Below are 13,695 nucleotides of genomic sequence, written 5' to 3' on the forward strand. Positions count from 1 at the left end.
TTAAATGCTGACTTCAGCCTGAATCCCAGGATCTTCACCCATCCATTGCAAACCATGGCTGCTACATAGGAGAGCAGATTTCTGGGAGCCACCTTTATGTCCTGGTAGTCCAAAGGCACACAGTGGACTTTCTCCACTTGTCCAAAAGGTGATTATAAGTCTCCTGCTTGGGCCTTCTGGATGCTGTCATCCCTTCAGTGATCTGGAGGATCAAGGTCCTGCAGCCTGGCTCTGGTTTTCTTTGGAAGGCAGTTTCTGTCTGATGGCATCAGAGAAGCAGCAGCCTGGTGATCTTAGTGCTGCTAGGATAACTCTAAGGCAAGGTTTGAGAAGAGGGGATGCCCCAGGCCCGTGCCCCGCCCTTCGGAGCTACGGTCTCAGCGCCATCAGTCAAACGGTGAGGGGGAGGTGGCACGGTGCCGGCCACCGCCCCCCCGCTGCGTGAGGAAATGGCTCTCACGTGAGGGAGGCGGCAGCGCCCGGTTCACCCTGCCCGCTGCCCTAGGAGGAGGCGCCAGCGGGTCTGGGGCCGTCTGCACCATGCCGACGAGCTTCACAGTGGTGCCGGTTGAGGCCCAAGACGAGGAGCGGCAGCGGAATGGGCAGCAGCGAGAGGAGGAAGATGAAGGCGACGAGAGGGACCGGGGCACTGGTGAGAGAGTGGGGAAGCGCCGGGGGTCAACGCGTAATGACAGCGTCGGCTCTTTGCGTGCAGAGGAGCGAGTCTGCCGCATGTGGCGGGCCGGCGGGCCGCCGGAGAGCCCCCGAATACTGTGGAGGGGCCGCATCGCCTCTCTGCAGCGAGCGATGCTGGGGCTACCTGTCCAAGTGGAGAAGTGCGCTGCGGGAAAGGGCGAAAGTCTGGCGCCTGGGGTGGCTGAGAGAGCTTATTTCTCTTTGTTTCCATTAGTCAGCGCCGCTGGCCGAAAGGAGGAAGTACTCATGGGCGGCTCCAGCTGGGGGAGCGAAGCAACCCGAGGTCGGGCGCGGCGCCTGCCTGGGGCAGTGTGGGGCGGTCAGTCTGGCTGCCGCCTTCGACGGGGAGCGGGCGGGAGCAGCGCCGCCCACGGCGCTTTAACTGACGGGGAAAATACGTAGAATCGTTTAGATTGGAAGAGACCTTTAAGATCAGATCATCAAGTCTAACCATTAGGCTCTCTTAAAAGCTAACTGCTGTTGGAGCTCACTAAAGAGAGGGCTAGGAGAAAAGATTCAGACTGTGGAGAAGAGCACAATTTTACCTGCCTTGCTCCAGGTGTCTGTCCAGCCATGTGCTTTTCCGTCAGATATAGCGTCTAGGGTTAAGTAGGTGTTGCTACGAGATGCCGTCGCATTTGGAGCCTTGCTTCTTGCTAGGCCTCGCTCCTGAAGCATCCTAGGGGAGAATCAGGTCGGAGGTGGAGCTCGGGGATCGTCAGGGTCTGCTCAGGACAACCCCTTCTGCAGGGACACTAGTATTTCTACCAGCGTTGCTGGGGAAATGAGTGATTTTTCACTTGGATGACAGGGCACTGCTGGGAAAGCAGTAATTCTTGTGGCTCTTAACACTTCTTTTTCTGAAGAGTGTTGCAGCAGCAATACCAAGTATAGTGTGTGAATCACTGCTAGTACTACGAGAGTTAGTTCACATCTTGCGCGTTATTTTCGACCCTCTGCTACAATCGGTTACTTCCGTAAAGGTGTGGGTAGGGGGATAAACTTTGTTAGATGATCACAAGTGAATAAATTGGGGTTTGTTAAAGGCATCTTATTTTTGTGGTACAGATGATAGATAAATAAGGCTAATTCCGTGTGATGTGGGATGTGAATGTAAAGAGATAAAACCAGAAATTTGACAAACTTAATATAATTACACTATTTTAGGAAGCTAATATAGTAAAACACCAAACTGACAAAGTTGGGTTATTTTCTTTCAAAACTTTCTAGTCTTAAACCTTACTTACCCGTAAAAGATATTTATTACATATGGTTGCTTTTCCCGTAGTCTATTCAAATGATGAGTGAGTGTTCTAATACCTGCCTCTTCTTTTTCCAAACTAAATGCAATAGAAAAACCAAAAGAACATAAGCTGTGGCAACAGTTTGTTTCTTGTACTAGATGGTACTAGTAGTATAGCATTAATATGGACAAATTTTCTTTCGGTAGAAGAGCTAGTGAAAGAGGCATGGTGTATGGTGTTTACTCAGATGGCTTCTCAAAATACTGAATATACATACAGGCATAGTTAGACAGGATTTGTTAGAGTATATGTATATATGAAGCATCTGAAAGCCTTGGAACATTTTTAAATCCTGGGAAGGTGAGAGGAAGAGTGGAACTGCTACTTTCATAGTGGTTTATCATGACCCTAAAGGCCAGAGATTAAAAAAAAAATAATTCTTGATGTGATTTGGTAGTTTTTTGGGGAATAGTAGTTAGAGTTGTGAGATATGTTTAAATACTGTTACGGATCTATATCAGTCAAGTGGATGAATTTATGTATGACTCTTCCTGTGTGTCTGTAAAATTGGAAGTAGAGAGGAAAACATTGGGAAGACATTGATTTGTACATAAATTATAGGTGAAGAGCTCTGACTTCATGAAGAAATTAAATGCTGCCGTCTGACAGAGAGTTGGGAAGTGAAAGATGTACTACTTAGTGTTGCTTTGGGTATTGTATGGAATTGTTTAGTTAATGCTGTGTAATCAAATAATTGTTCTTGAGTTTTTCTTCTGAAAACTAAAGAATTCTGAAATGTTAGTACAGCTAAAAGCTGCAGTAGTTAAGCCTATGTAAAAGCCTGCTTATCAGAGAAGGACTTCTTGCCATTCTCACTGCTCCAGCCTTGAGAAAAAGGCTAAGGAGTAAATGATTTCTTTCCTTGTCCTCCTCTGCATCATTGGGTTTACTTTTTTTTCACTGCACTTGACCATCAGATGCTTCATTGGCCTGGTTCAGCATCCTAAACCGTGAGTAAACTAAACTGCTGCAGAGGTAAAAATCATGCTTCCTATGTTTTTGAGTAAAGGTGAGTGCTGTAAAAAGTGAGAATGGCTAGGTTTGTTTGAAGGTGAGAGGTGGGAAAGCTGAGAGTAGAAATGAAAATAAAAAAGAGGAGAATGGGAACTTCCCATTTGACTTGTCCTTAGCCTGTATAGCTCAGCATGTTATTTTGTTCCAGTTGTTTAGAAATCTAGCATGTTAGCAGTTTTGATTGAATTATCTGTCTTAAAAACCAGGTCGTTTTTCCTTGCCTGCACTAGTACCTTATTTTAAAAAGAACCCCAACCTACCAAATGCACAAAAACCTGACAAACCTGTCCCATCAAACTCAATGCTTTTTTTTTTTTTTTTTTTTTTTTTTTTTTTTTTTTTTTTTTTTTTTTTTTTTGGGAATGTCTAGTCATTTGATCAACAGTGATTTTGATTCTTATTAGAGAGGCACTTATCAATTAGGGGACAATTTTGTGCATTTATCCCCTTTCGCACATTCTTACCTGATACTCATCTGTGTGGTAAAGGAGTAACCTGGGATATTCTTACTCTATGATCTGCACTCCTTCATAATAATCTGAAATTCCATAGCTTTGTATTTTCTGACTATATGATGCTTTGATGTATGTGAGGGAGGGGGAGACATTTGTGAATGGCTATGGGGTTGGAATGTAGCACTAGTCACAGTAGTACTTCAGAAGAGGCAGAATGGAAACTAGTACTTCAAGTGAACAATACAGTTAAGGGTGCAGTCTGCTGACTGAAATATTCACAAAGTAGCAGGAAGCAGATATGCCTGTGTCTTTTAATATGTTTATAATATACTACAAAGAAAGGGTAGTCAGGAGATAGTAAATGGTTGAAGAAGAGAAGGAAATATGAGTCTGTAGGCAGCAAGGTAGGAAGTTTTATAAGAAATTCTGGGTTTTATTTGTGTTGGGTATTTTGTTTGTTTTCTTCACATGTTTGTAGTAAATGTCTAGATAAACCTGACAAAATTTTGTAAAATTGATCAGCTTTCTGTTCCTTAGCAGCTCTGTGTATCAGGTGTTTCAAGGCATAGCTAGCATTTTTTGCATCCCATAGTATTATTTAGCTTGCCACAGCGGTTTCTTAATTAGAAACTAATGTGAGAAAACTCCTGCAAAATCTTTTAAAATTGAAGACTATTAAATACTAGGAGTAGCAATGACAAACCTGATCATCTACAAGAAAGTCATCATATAACTAATTGGTATGGAGGCTGTGAATTTCTGTAAAATGTTATTTATTGAAATACCAGGTAATGGTCGACACAGGTATGTGTGTATGTACATATATGTGCAATAAAGGATGATAGGTTAATCTCACTGAGAAGTCTAGTGTATTTTCAGTCAACTCTTCAACCTTTACAGCCTTTCCACAGTTGACCATGCTTGCAACAGATGTTATGATCAGAGAAAACTAGATTTTAGATGTTATTCAAAGATATGACCCCAGGAACTAGTTTGCTCCTATCACTAACATCCACTTAACAGAACTGAAATACTTTGAATGAAGTTGTTTAAGGCTGGTATAGAATGTGTAATACATTTATGCATAACCTAGAAAACAGGAACATATTTAATTTGAAAGAGGATGAACAAATTTTTCTGCCAATCTTAAAAAGAAACTTTTATAATTTAAAAATATTTGTTTTTAAAATGAGCTTACAAAATTGCTAGAATTATATTTTAAAGTGTTTATCTGCTACATCTTAAGTAGAATAAATGCCAAATATTTGTACATAAAATCAATGTTTAAAACTAACTAACTTGCTTAAGATCTACTAATACGTACTTGGTGCATAAAAGAGAGTTTTTTAATAGTAGATAGGTCTTTGGAATAGGCTAATAATACTTGTTGCTAATCTCTACTGATCTGTTTAGTGGAGATATTTTAAAGTGAATTTATTTGTTAGAAATAAAATTTTAAAAGTACTTTTTAGATTAAGATGTGGGATGTTTCAGTGACTTGATCCTTCCCATTTCACTAAGCAGGGTGTTTATTGCTGATGAAAATCCTTCAGCTTAATTCTGTTTAGAGAGTTCTGTGTCTGTCAGGTAGTTTGTGTCATGTGCATGCTTCTTGCTGCCTGAAGTCTTAATGACTTGTTTCAGGATTAATCCCATGCTAGTAAGAAACAGGATTTGAGGTCTTACACTAAGCTGGGAGGAAGGAACTGTCTGTTTCCTGTTTCAATTCTTGATACCTGAAGAATCAGCAGAGGAGACTGACTTAATTTTCCTTAATCATGAGTGAACAAGATTATGAAGAAAACGGACCAAATCCAAGTGAGTCTCTTTAAAAGACAATACTGTGGTTCTGATAACTTTCTTACTGAAATAGAAGGTTCCTGTACTTCCAGCCATATTTTAAAGAATTTATAGATTTTTTTAGTGTTTTTATTAGAAGTAAGTTGTGCTTGATTAAAATAGTAGCCTAAGTAAAGAAAAGCTAAAATTTAGCAATGTTGATAACTTAGGTGATGGATGTAATATGAGAATCATCCATTATGTAAAGAGGTTTATTTACAAGGGGCTTACATAAACTTCGTTCTGCATCTCAAGACAACATATAAGTTATGCTAATTGTTAATAAAAATACTGCAATAAATTTGTGATGTAGTAAATATATTTAGACATTTAATTACTAAAAAGAACCCAATAACATGAAACTTTGAGTTAGGTTGCGCTGAATTCTTAAACCAATGTGGCACAAAAGTTGATGCAAGATGTGTTCAGACAAGTTTATTGATGCCTTTTTCATCATTTGCATTATAGCAAGGGAGTGGCTTTTAAAAGCTTGACTATGTTTTAGAGCTCTAAGAAGTGCTTCAATATGTGGATTTAGATTAGAATTGTTAAAATATTTAATTTGTAAGATTCTATGACTTCTCTAGTTACCTGCCAATTAAAACCTTGAGCATACAGGAAGTAAATATGCATGATAGAGAAGACAGAATTATGGGTTTTGCCACAGGCAGCTTTCTTGGATATGTTGCTCATATATATCTGTTTTATTGACTTTTAAATTGTATGTATTTTACTTTAAAAAGTTTTGTTACATTAACATTAGATGTTTACTGTCTCTTGTGCAAATAAGATCTCATTTTCATCTTCTCAGTTTGCAGTGGTTTGTTTTTAATGTGACCAAATACTATCTGAATAAAAATGTTACCATTGTTTTTATTTAAAACTTACCTTTCGTCTTTGTGTGGCTAACTAGAACCTACCTCAAGGGACATGGACTATGATTAAGAGTTGCCCATTGCAAACTATGAAGAGTTAGGACTTTTCTGTGAAGGATTATTCTCCAACTGCGGTTCTGCTTTAGAAAACAGCATATAAAATAAGTGGTTTCTAGTGGGAATCAAAGCTTTTCTAGTGTTACTACATGTACTTGTTTGGAAAACAGTTATGTGTTATCATAGCTGCGCCATCTTATTTGAAGTCATGTGGTTCAAAAGTTTATATAATTCTCACTCCTTTGAACAACACCTGTATTCTTTTGCCACATACTTTTATTTTTCAGATAGATATTAAACTCTTACAGCATGTCAGGAGAAAAAGATGCTTGCTTTTTTTGAACAAAACGTGTTTGAATACAAAAGTAAATAGGAGCATTAGGAGATTTACTTGGATATGAATAATGATGGCAGACATAGTGTGGGACGGTGAGGAAGCAGTGAATCTGGAAAGGATTTAGGGGTCAGACTGGAATAGAATATCATGAGCTTGGTTTGATGCTGTAGTAAAGAGGGCTAGCCTGATCCTTGGAGTAGAGAGGTGACGATTATACTTCTGTAAATAGCATTAACTGAGACTGATGTTAGAAGGCTGTATTTGATTTTTAAAGTTTGAAATTTTTGGTATTATGTTACTTAAAACCTGTACAGAATGTTAACACAAAAATAATTAAAAAGTTAGAAAAATTTAAGTTTTAGGAACTTAACTTTTTCAATTTTTTCAAGAGATAGGTTGAGATGATTTGAATAAGTATAGTTCCCTTCATAGAGAGAAAATACTGTGAGTGGTTAAATTTGGAAGCAGTTACTAGCATGTTATAGCTAGAAGTTTGAAAGAGCCAAATTTAAATAGAAATGTGAATAATTTGAGATTTTTTTCAGTATTAAACATTAATCATTACATAAGTTAATAGGGGTTTTTTTCCTATTTCAGTTCTGAAAACATCAAGAGATACACTGCTTAAATGTCAGTATGATTTTTTCAAAGTTATAGAGCTTAATGCTCAAATGAAATTCCACAGCCTGCAGAAAGATGGAAAATCGATTAGATAGTCAAATGTTTTTGTCCTAATCTCTTGAACAGGGATCATAGTGCAAATTTAGGATCACTAAAATGATAGTTTCCTTGTCTACCTCTAGCCTTTCTCTGCCACTTTCTCTATAATAAGACAGCTGTAACTTTTTTTTTCATACTCTAGTTGTGATTCAGGGGTTGGGAAGGAAGCAGAAGTGGGAGGTTAGTGCTATTGTCATGAATGCTAAGGAAGTTGTTTCTCTTCGAGTAATTGCTCATTCCTATGCTGATTGTCTCTGGTAACAGCACATGCATTTTTAATTAATTGTTCAATTCCTGTGAGGAGCTGTATGATACGGGGATGCAGTTGGGTGAGTAATAAGCATGAGAGGGGAGTTGCAAAACTGTTAGGGTTTGAAGGGACTTCTGGAGATCATCTAGTCCAACCCCTGAATAAGAGGGCCACCTCTTAGATGAAAGTGGCATCCGCATGTTTGAGCTATACTGTTGGGTTCTGTTTTACACTGTATAAAATGGGCCAGTTTGGATCAGCTTAGAAATTTTTAACTGTTAACATACCTTAAAAGTAATCCACCTGTCAATGTTTGTGAGGATCACTACTCTGAAACTTCTGAAGAATATGAATTTGGACACCATGCTGTCTTTTGCCTCTGTGACCAACACTGAATTGTGACATACAAAAATTTTTACCTAAGTTTTGTTTGGTGTGTGGAAGTGTTAATAAGAAATCATCTGATGGCATTGTCAGAAAATGTAAGGCCAGCACAGCTCTGGGATAGTTTGTGATAATTTGTGTGGGTTACACTGCATTAGCATTTGGGGGACTGGAGTGTATGGGAGTGCACATTGTGATGATATGCATCAACACACTAAATATCACCTTGAGACATATCTCCTACCTTCTCTTCTTGCAGCTGTATGTCTTGCTTGCAAAAGAAAATTGTTGCAGCTAATTTCCATGCAGATATAACCGCTCATTACAGTGCTTGAGTATCTGTAGAAATCAAGAGTAGGGCTTTTTGCATGTCCCATCAACACAGCAAATACCACTCAGGCTTTTAGGAAAGGTACATTAGTTATAGCTTTAATTTATCTACTGGTCCAGCAGTAAGCACAGAATTGTGCTATGTTATATGACCATTCTGTATCAGATTAAAAATTGTAATAATAATTTTTAAAGTTGGTGTGGGGGTAGAAACATAATTTTTGAAACTTAAGCTTTGATGACTTGTGTTGGGTGACATAGAGTATGACAGCAACAGGCAGATTTTTTTTTTTTTTTGTGTCAGAAGACAGATGAAAGCATACCATAAACAAACCCAAAGAAGATTGTTTTTTGTTTTTCTGTTTTGTCTTTCTTGTGGTCCAAAATGAAATACTAGTCTAGATTTAAGATTTTGGCCTATAAACCCTCATAAACTGAGTTATTTTCAGAAATTAAGCAACAGGAAGTGAAGATTTTTGGAGCGCTTGGGTTGCAGAAACTGGATTTCAGAAGAAATGCAGCTTAAAGACATGTCTGAAACTACATTGGAAGTTACAATTTTTATTTTATATTTCACTCAGCTCACACTTGAGAAGAGTTTGAACAGATACAATTTCAGAGAAACCTAAGGAAAAGCTGATTTGCTTGCCAAGCATCAGAAGGGGCTGCCCAAGGAAGTGGCTGAGTCACCATCCTTGGTGGTGTGGGTGTGGTGTTTAGGGACATTGTTCAGTGGTGAATCTGGTATTGATAAGTGTGTGGTTGGGCTCAAGGGCTCTTTTCCAACCTACATGATTCTATGATTTGACTATCTGTGGTGGTTTAGCATGAATGTAAAAGGTTTTTTGTTCTTTAAGGAAGTTATAGCATGGATTGACAGTTTGGCTAATGAATAAGAATGTTGTACATGCCTCTGGAGACCCAGTCTTAAATCAAAGGTCCCAGGTGACTCGGCCCTTTCCTTTTCCGGCTGGCAAGGAGCCAACATCACCTCATAAGTCAAAAGTTCAGGCTAGGCCTCCCCAGGGCCAAGCCTGGCCAGGCTTCGGGGTGGTGGGCCACTGCCTGTAGGAGAGCTGCTTGGACTGGCAATGTCCCCTCTCTCTCTCGGCTCTTTTGACGGGGAGAGGAGGAGGATTGCAAATTGGCAGTGCTGGCTCTGCACCAGGGGCTGTGACGACCGTGCTGTTGGCTTGGCTGCCAGAGCCTCTGGTTCGAGAGAAGGAAGAATCTTGAAAACTTTTCTCCAGAGCTCCAGGGAGCTGATCCAAGTTCAAGTTGCCTTAGATCTGACCAGGAATGGTGAAGGGTCATCCATCAGCGTTCCTGAGCATGCTCCTTCTCCCTCTTTCCTTCCTAATCACCTGTGGCCTTGAAGTTCCAGGAGTCAGCTAGAGAAGAAAAAAAAAAAGACTCTGGGCAAAGACATTAACCCTTTTCCCTCCATGGAGGACAGACATATGAAATGTAGAGAGACAGCATTGAGACAAAGTCAGCAAAAGAACTGATAAAGACTATGGAAAGAAGGGATGGAGGAAGTGAACATTTCTGACTGGACTTCTCTGGATGTGAATTATGGAGAAATAGACTATCATAATACTGTTTGGTAGAATGCGAGTTCTAGTCAAAGGGTTATGTGTACTGATGTAAATGAGATTTAATTGAATAGAGTAAATCCCCAGCTCCTAGGAAAAAATAAGGAGGTCTCAGCCTTTGAGATGAAGATGATTCTGGAAGAATTAATTAGGCCCTGGCTCCTGGGGATTAAAAAGAGGTCTCTATTTCTTTTGAGATAGAAATGATTTTAGAGATAGAAGAATAGAATCCTTGCTTTATACTAGAAAAGCATTCTTAAATCGGTACCCCAAACATGTGGAAGCCCATAAGCAGCCTGAGAAACTGTTAAATAGATGGGACTGCACAGAATCTGCAAAATTTTGGGCAGTTGCAGATTTGTGACATTGAGAGCCACCAGACCTTTTCTTGTGGTATGTATCTCCATAAACTCTAGAGAGGCTCCTCTCCCCAAGTGATGCAAGCTTGTGTTTAAATGGTGGAAACTGACTGAAAATCATAGTTTTCTCTCTGTGTTCAGTGGGAAAATGAACAGTTTGGAGTAGAGGGGAAGGTATTTGAATATCTCATTTTCCTTTTTCCTCTTTCCTTAGTGTATGTTAACAAAATCTATCTGTTTCTACGTTTAAGTTGAGCCTGTTTTGCCTTTTTCTCCCAAAATCCTATCTCCCGATTAGTAAACAAAATTCAGTGAATGTTAAACCACTACATAAATAGTGCATTAGCCAAAAAACTAAACCAAAACCACTACACTATCTTAAAGCTTCCTCACAGAATTCAAGGGGATAGGGTTAAGATAAACCATAGATGGCTTGGGACTTACTAGTAAAATGAAGTAATTATTTCTTTTGTGTTCTGTGACACCTCAGTAGAAGTACCATAAATAGACTTTTCCATTGTCCACTTGTTGCATGAGAGGCAAGATTTACAGCGTTTGTGAAAAGTGTTAATCCTGTCTTTATTTAGTTCTGGTTTTCTAATAATTTCTTTTCTATGGAATCTTGTTTTGCAGGAAAGATGAGCTAAAGATGAAGGTAGTTTGTTTCGTTAATTTCACCATAGCTGTTGTCTCTGCCTTGAGATTGTGAAACTAGTTCTTTCTACTGAATGTTGTAATATGTGTCAATTTGACTTATGTGTTAATAAGGCTCACTGTTTATCTAAACATATTAAATAAGCATACTTCAAAAGGTGATTTTTTTTTTTAGTTTGAAATGAAGGTGATTTTGTTTACAGCAGTGATGAAAACTCAAAAGTGTTCATAGGTGTTTTTATAAACATATTAGCAATAAAAAGAGGATCAAGAAAAAGCTGTCCTTTATTGGATGTGAAAGGTAACATTGTAACAAAGATGAGGAAGTCTGAGGTGCCTTCTTAGCCTCAGTCTTCAACAGAAAGACCAGTTATCCTCATGGCAACCAGCCCCTGGAGCTGGTAGAGAGAGATGGGGCGTAGAACTGACCTCCTATAATCTAGAAAAAGTAGTCAGTGATCCAGTGAGCCACTTAGACACTCTGAAGTGTATGGAGCTGGATGGGACCCACCAGAGTGTACTGGGAGAGCTGGCAAAAGAGCTTGCCAAGCCATTCTCTATCATTATTGTTAGTCATGATGAACTGGGGAGGTTCCAGACAACTGGAGGTTAGCCACTGTGGTACATGTATGAGGTTCAATAATGCAAAGCACCAGGTCATGCACAACAACCCCATGCAACTGTACAGGCTGGGAGAAGAGTGACTTGAAAGTGGCTCATCAAAATAGGACCTTGGAGTGCAGGTCAACACCTGTTTGAATATCAGCCAGCAGAGTGCCCAGGTGGACAAGAAGGCAAATGGCATCCTGGCCTCTATTGAAAATAGTGTGGCCAGCAGGACGAGGGAAGTGATTGTTGCTCTGTACTTGGCACTGTTAAGGCCACACCTCTGTGTCCAGTTTTGGACCCCTCTCTTCAAGAATGACATTGAGTTGCAAACTGTGTCCAGAGAAGAGCAATGAAACTAGTGAAGGGTCTGGAGCACAAGTCCGATGAGAAGTGGGCTGAGGGAGCTGGAGTCATTCAGCCTGAAGAAGAGGAAGCTCTGGGGGTACCTTATCACTCTCTATAACTACCTGGAAGGAGTTGTTGCAAGGTGGCGCTTGGCCTCTTTTCCCAGGCAGCTTGCAATATGGCTAGAGAAAATGGACTTAAGCTGCACCAGGGGAGGCTCAGGCTGGACACAAGGAAGAATTTTTTTACTGAAACGGTGATTAAACATTGGAATGGACTGCCCATGGAAGTGGTAGAGCCACCATCCCTGGGGGTGTTCTAGAATTGACTGGATGTTGCACTTAGTGCTGTGTTAAGTTGGCATGGTAGTGTTCAGTCAGAATTTATACCTGGTCTTAGGGCTCTTTTCCAACCTTAATGCTTTTATGATTCTATGGTTCTAATGATTTTATGATAATTGTAGAAGTAGTCAGCAAACTGCAGATGACAGAGTACTTGTCAGTTTGCTTTTGTGGTCACTTTTTTAGCATTGATTCTCTTTCAGGTGAAGCTACAATAATATTTGACATGATCAGCATTACCTATCAAAGTTCTGTGCGCAACATACATGAATACAAAACGAGAGCTGTATTTGAGAAACAGGACTTTATTGCAGTCTGTCACTACCAGACTGTTTTGAAGACTATAGTTAGAAAGCTTTGAAATAGGCAGAATATTGGTTGTAGGGACTGAAAAAGGTTTCTTATTCTTCAGATCCTAAGTTCTGCATTTTTCCGTTTGAAGCCTGTTAGGTGCATTTAACAAGACAGGTTTGTTAGAGATATTGTGCTCTGAACTTTTTCTTATTGGAGCAAAGCCAAGTAACTCTTTGTTTAGAAATACAAACATATGAAGGACAGCTTCACTATTCTCCTGCCTACAATTTAAAATACTTCCTGTGTAGTGCTGAGATACTGATTGTTATGTTCAGAACTGGTTAGACAAAACTACAGTCTTTAATCTCAGAATTATGAATACTGATTCACTTTGAATTTTTTGCTACCCTTTTGGTGTTTAGATTACTCTAACGATACCCACTGAAGGAATAATTCAGTGGCATTATACTCTGCATGAATGCAAAACAATAATTGAAACTTCCCAGCTCACTTTTTGAAGAGTAATCCTTTCTGAAGATTTGGAAGTACCCTGAAAGGAGTAGTAATATTTAGTTAATAATTAGAGGTACCAGCTGTCAGTTGGTGAGAAAGTCAATAGAAGTGTCATCTCAGCAACACTGAAATCAAGCAACCTTATTTTTATTTTAACTTGGAATGCACTTTTTAATGAATGGTTTATAAAAACTTCAGAAGAAACAATGGGGTGATTTCAGGAATGGAGCTAAAAGTAAAACAGTGTTCCAAAAATCCTGGAAAGAAAATGCAATGTCTTAAGCAAGAAGTCCTAGTGCTCATACGCTTTAGCAAAAATGATAAGAGGAATCAGGGTGTATTTGTTTCAGGACAGAGTTGCTTTTTGTTGTCTGTGAAAAAGCTAATTGAACCTTTCTCTAAGTACAGTGGAGCCCATTAAAGGAAAAATGCCAATTTCTCAGATAATCTTGTGCGAAATCAACATGTTCCATATCCTGTGAAACATCTCAAGGTGTTAGTTCATGAGGGAGATTCCTATGTGTCACAGTACTCCTTCTGCTGGCCTTGCATTAACCTTTGTTGGAGGAGGGGCACCTAACCAGGCTGTAGGACTTTAAGTAGTGGGAGACCAAATGTAAACTGTAGAGAAACAGAAAAATGAAAGTTGGAGGATATGGATAGAAGGAGATATATTGGATGTGTGAATTCATCACCGTTTCTTTTCTGGACTGAGGAACTAATT

The 13,695-nt window shown here is 39.4% G+C and overlaps 1 protein-coding gene across 4 annotated transcripts in view; it reads left to right on the plus strand.

Annotated features, from left to right (window-relative positions):
* The first annotated feature begins 435 nt into the window (after positions 1–435).
* SLC12A7 (solute carrier family 12 member 7) overlaps positions 436–13,695 on the plus strand; it is a 66,691-nt gene continuing 53,431 nt past the window's right edge. For 2 of the 4 annotated variants that reach the window (XR_010722141.1, XM_066190142.1), the window contains exon 1: positions 436–652. Coding sequence is in view for 3 of the 4 variants with exons in the window: in XM_066190142.1 (XP_066046239.1) it covers positions 541–652 (112 nt within the window). In the remaining variant the exon portion in view is untranslated. The remainder of the gene's footprint in view (positions 653–13,695) is intronic. The other 2 variants (XM_066190150.1, XM_066190128.1) reach the window with 1 other exon arrangement.

Source organism: Chamaea fasciata, unplaced genomic scaffold, assembly GCF_029207755.1.
Source record: "Chamaea fasciata isolate MVZ Bird 193981 ecotype frontalis unplaced genomic scaffold, bChaFas1.0.hap1 SCAF_1, whole genome shotgun sequence".
Classification (NCBI taxonomy): domain Eukaryota; kingdom Metazoa; phylum Chordata; class Aves; order Passeriformes; family Sylviidae; genus Chamaea; species Chamaea fasciata.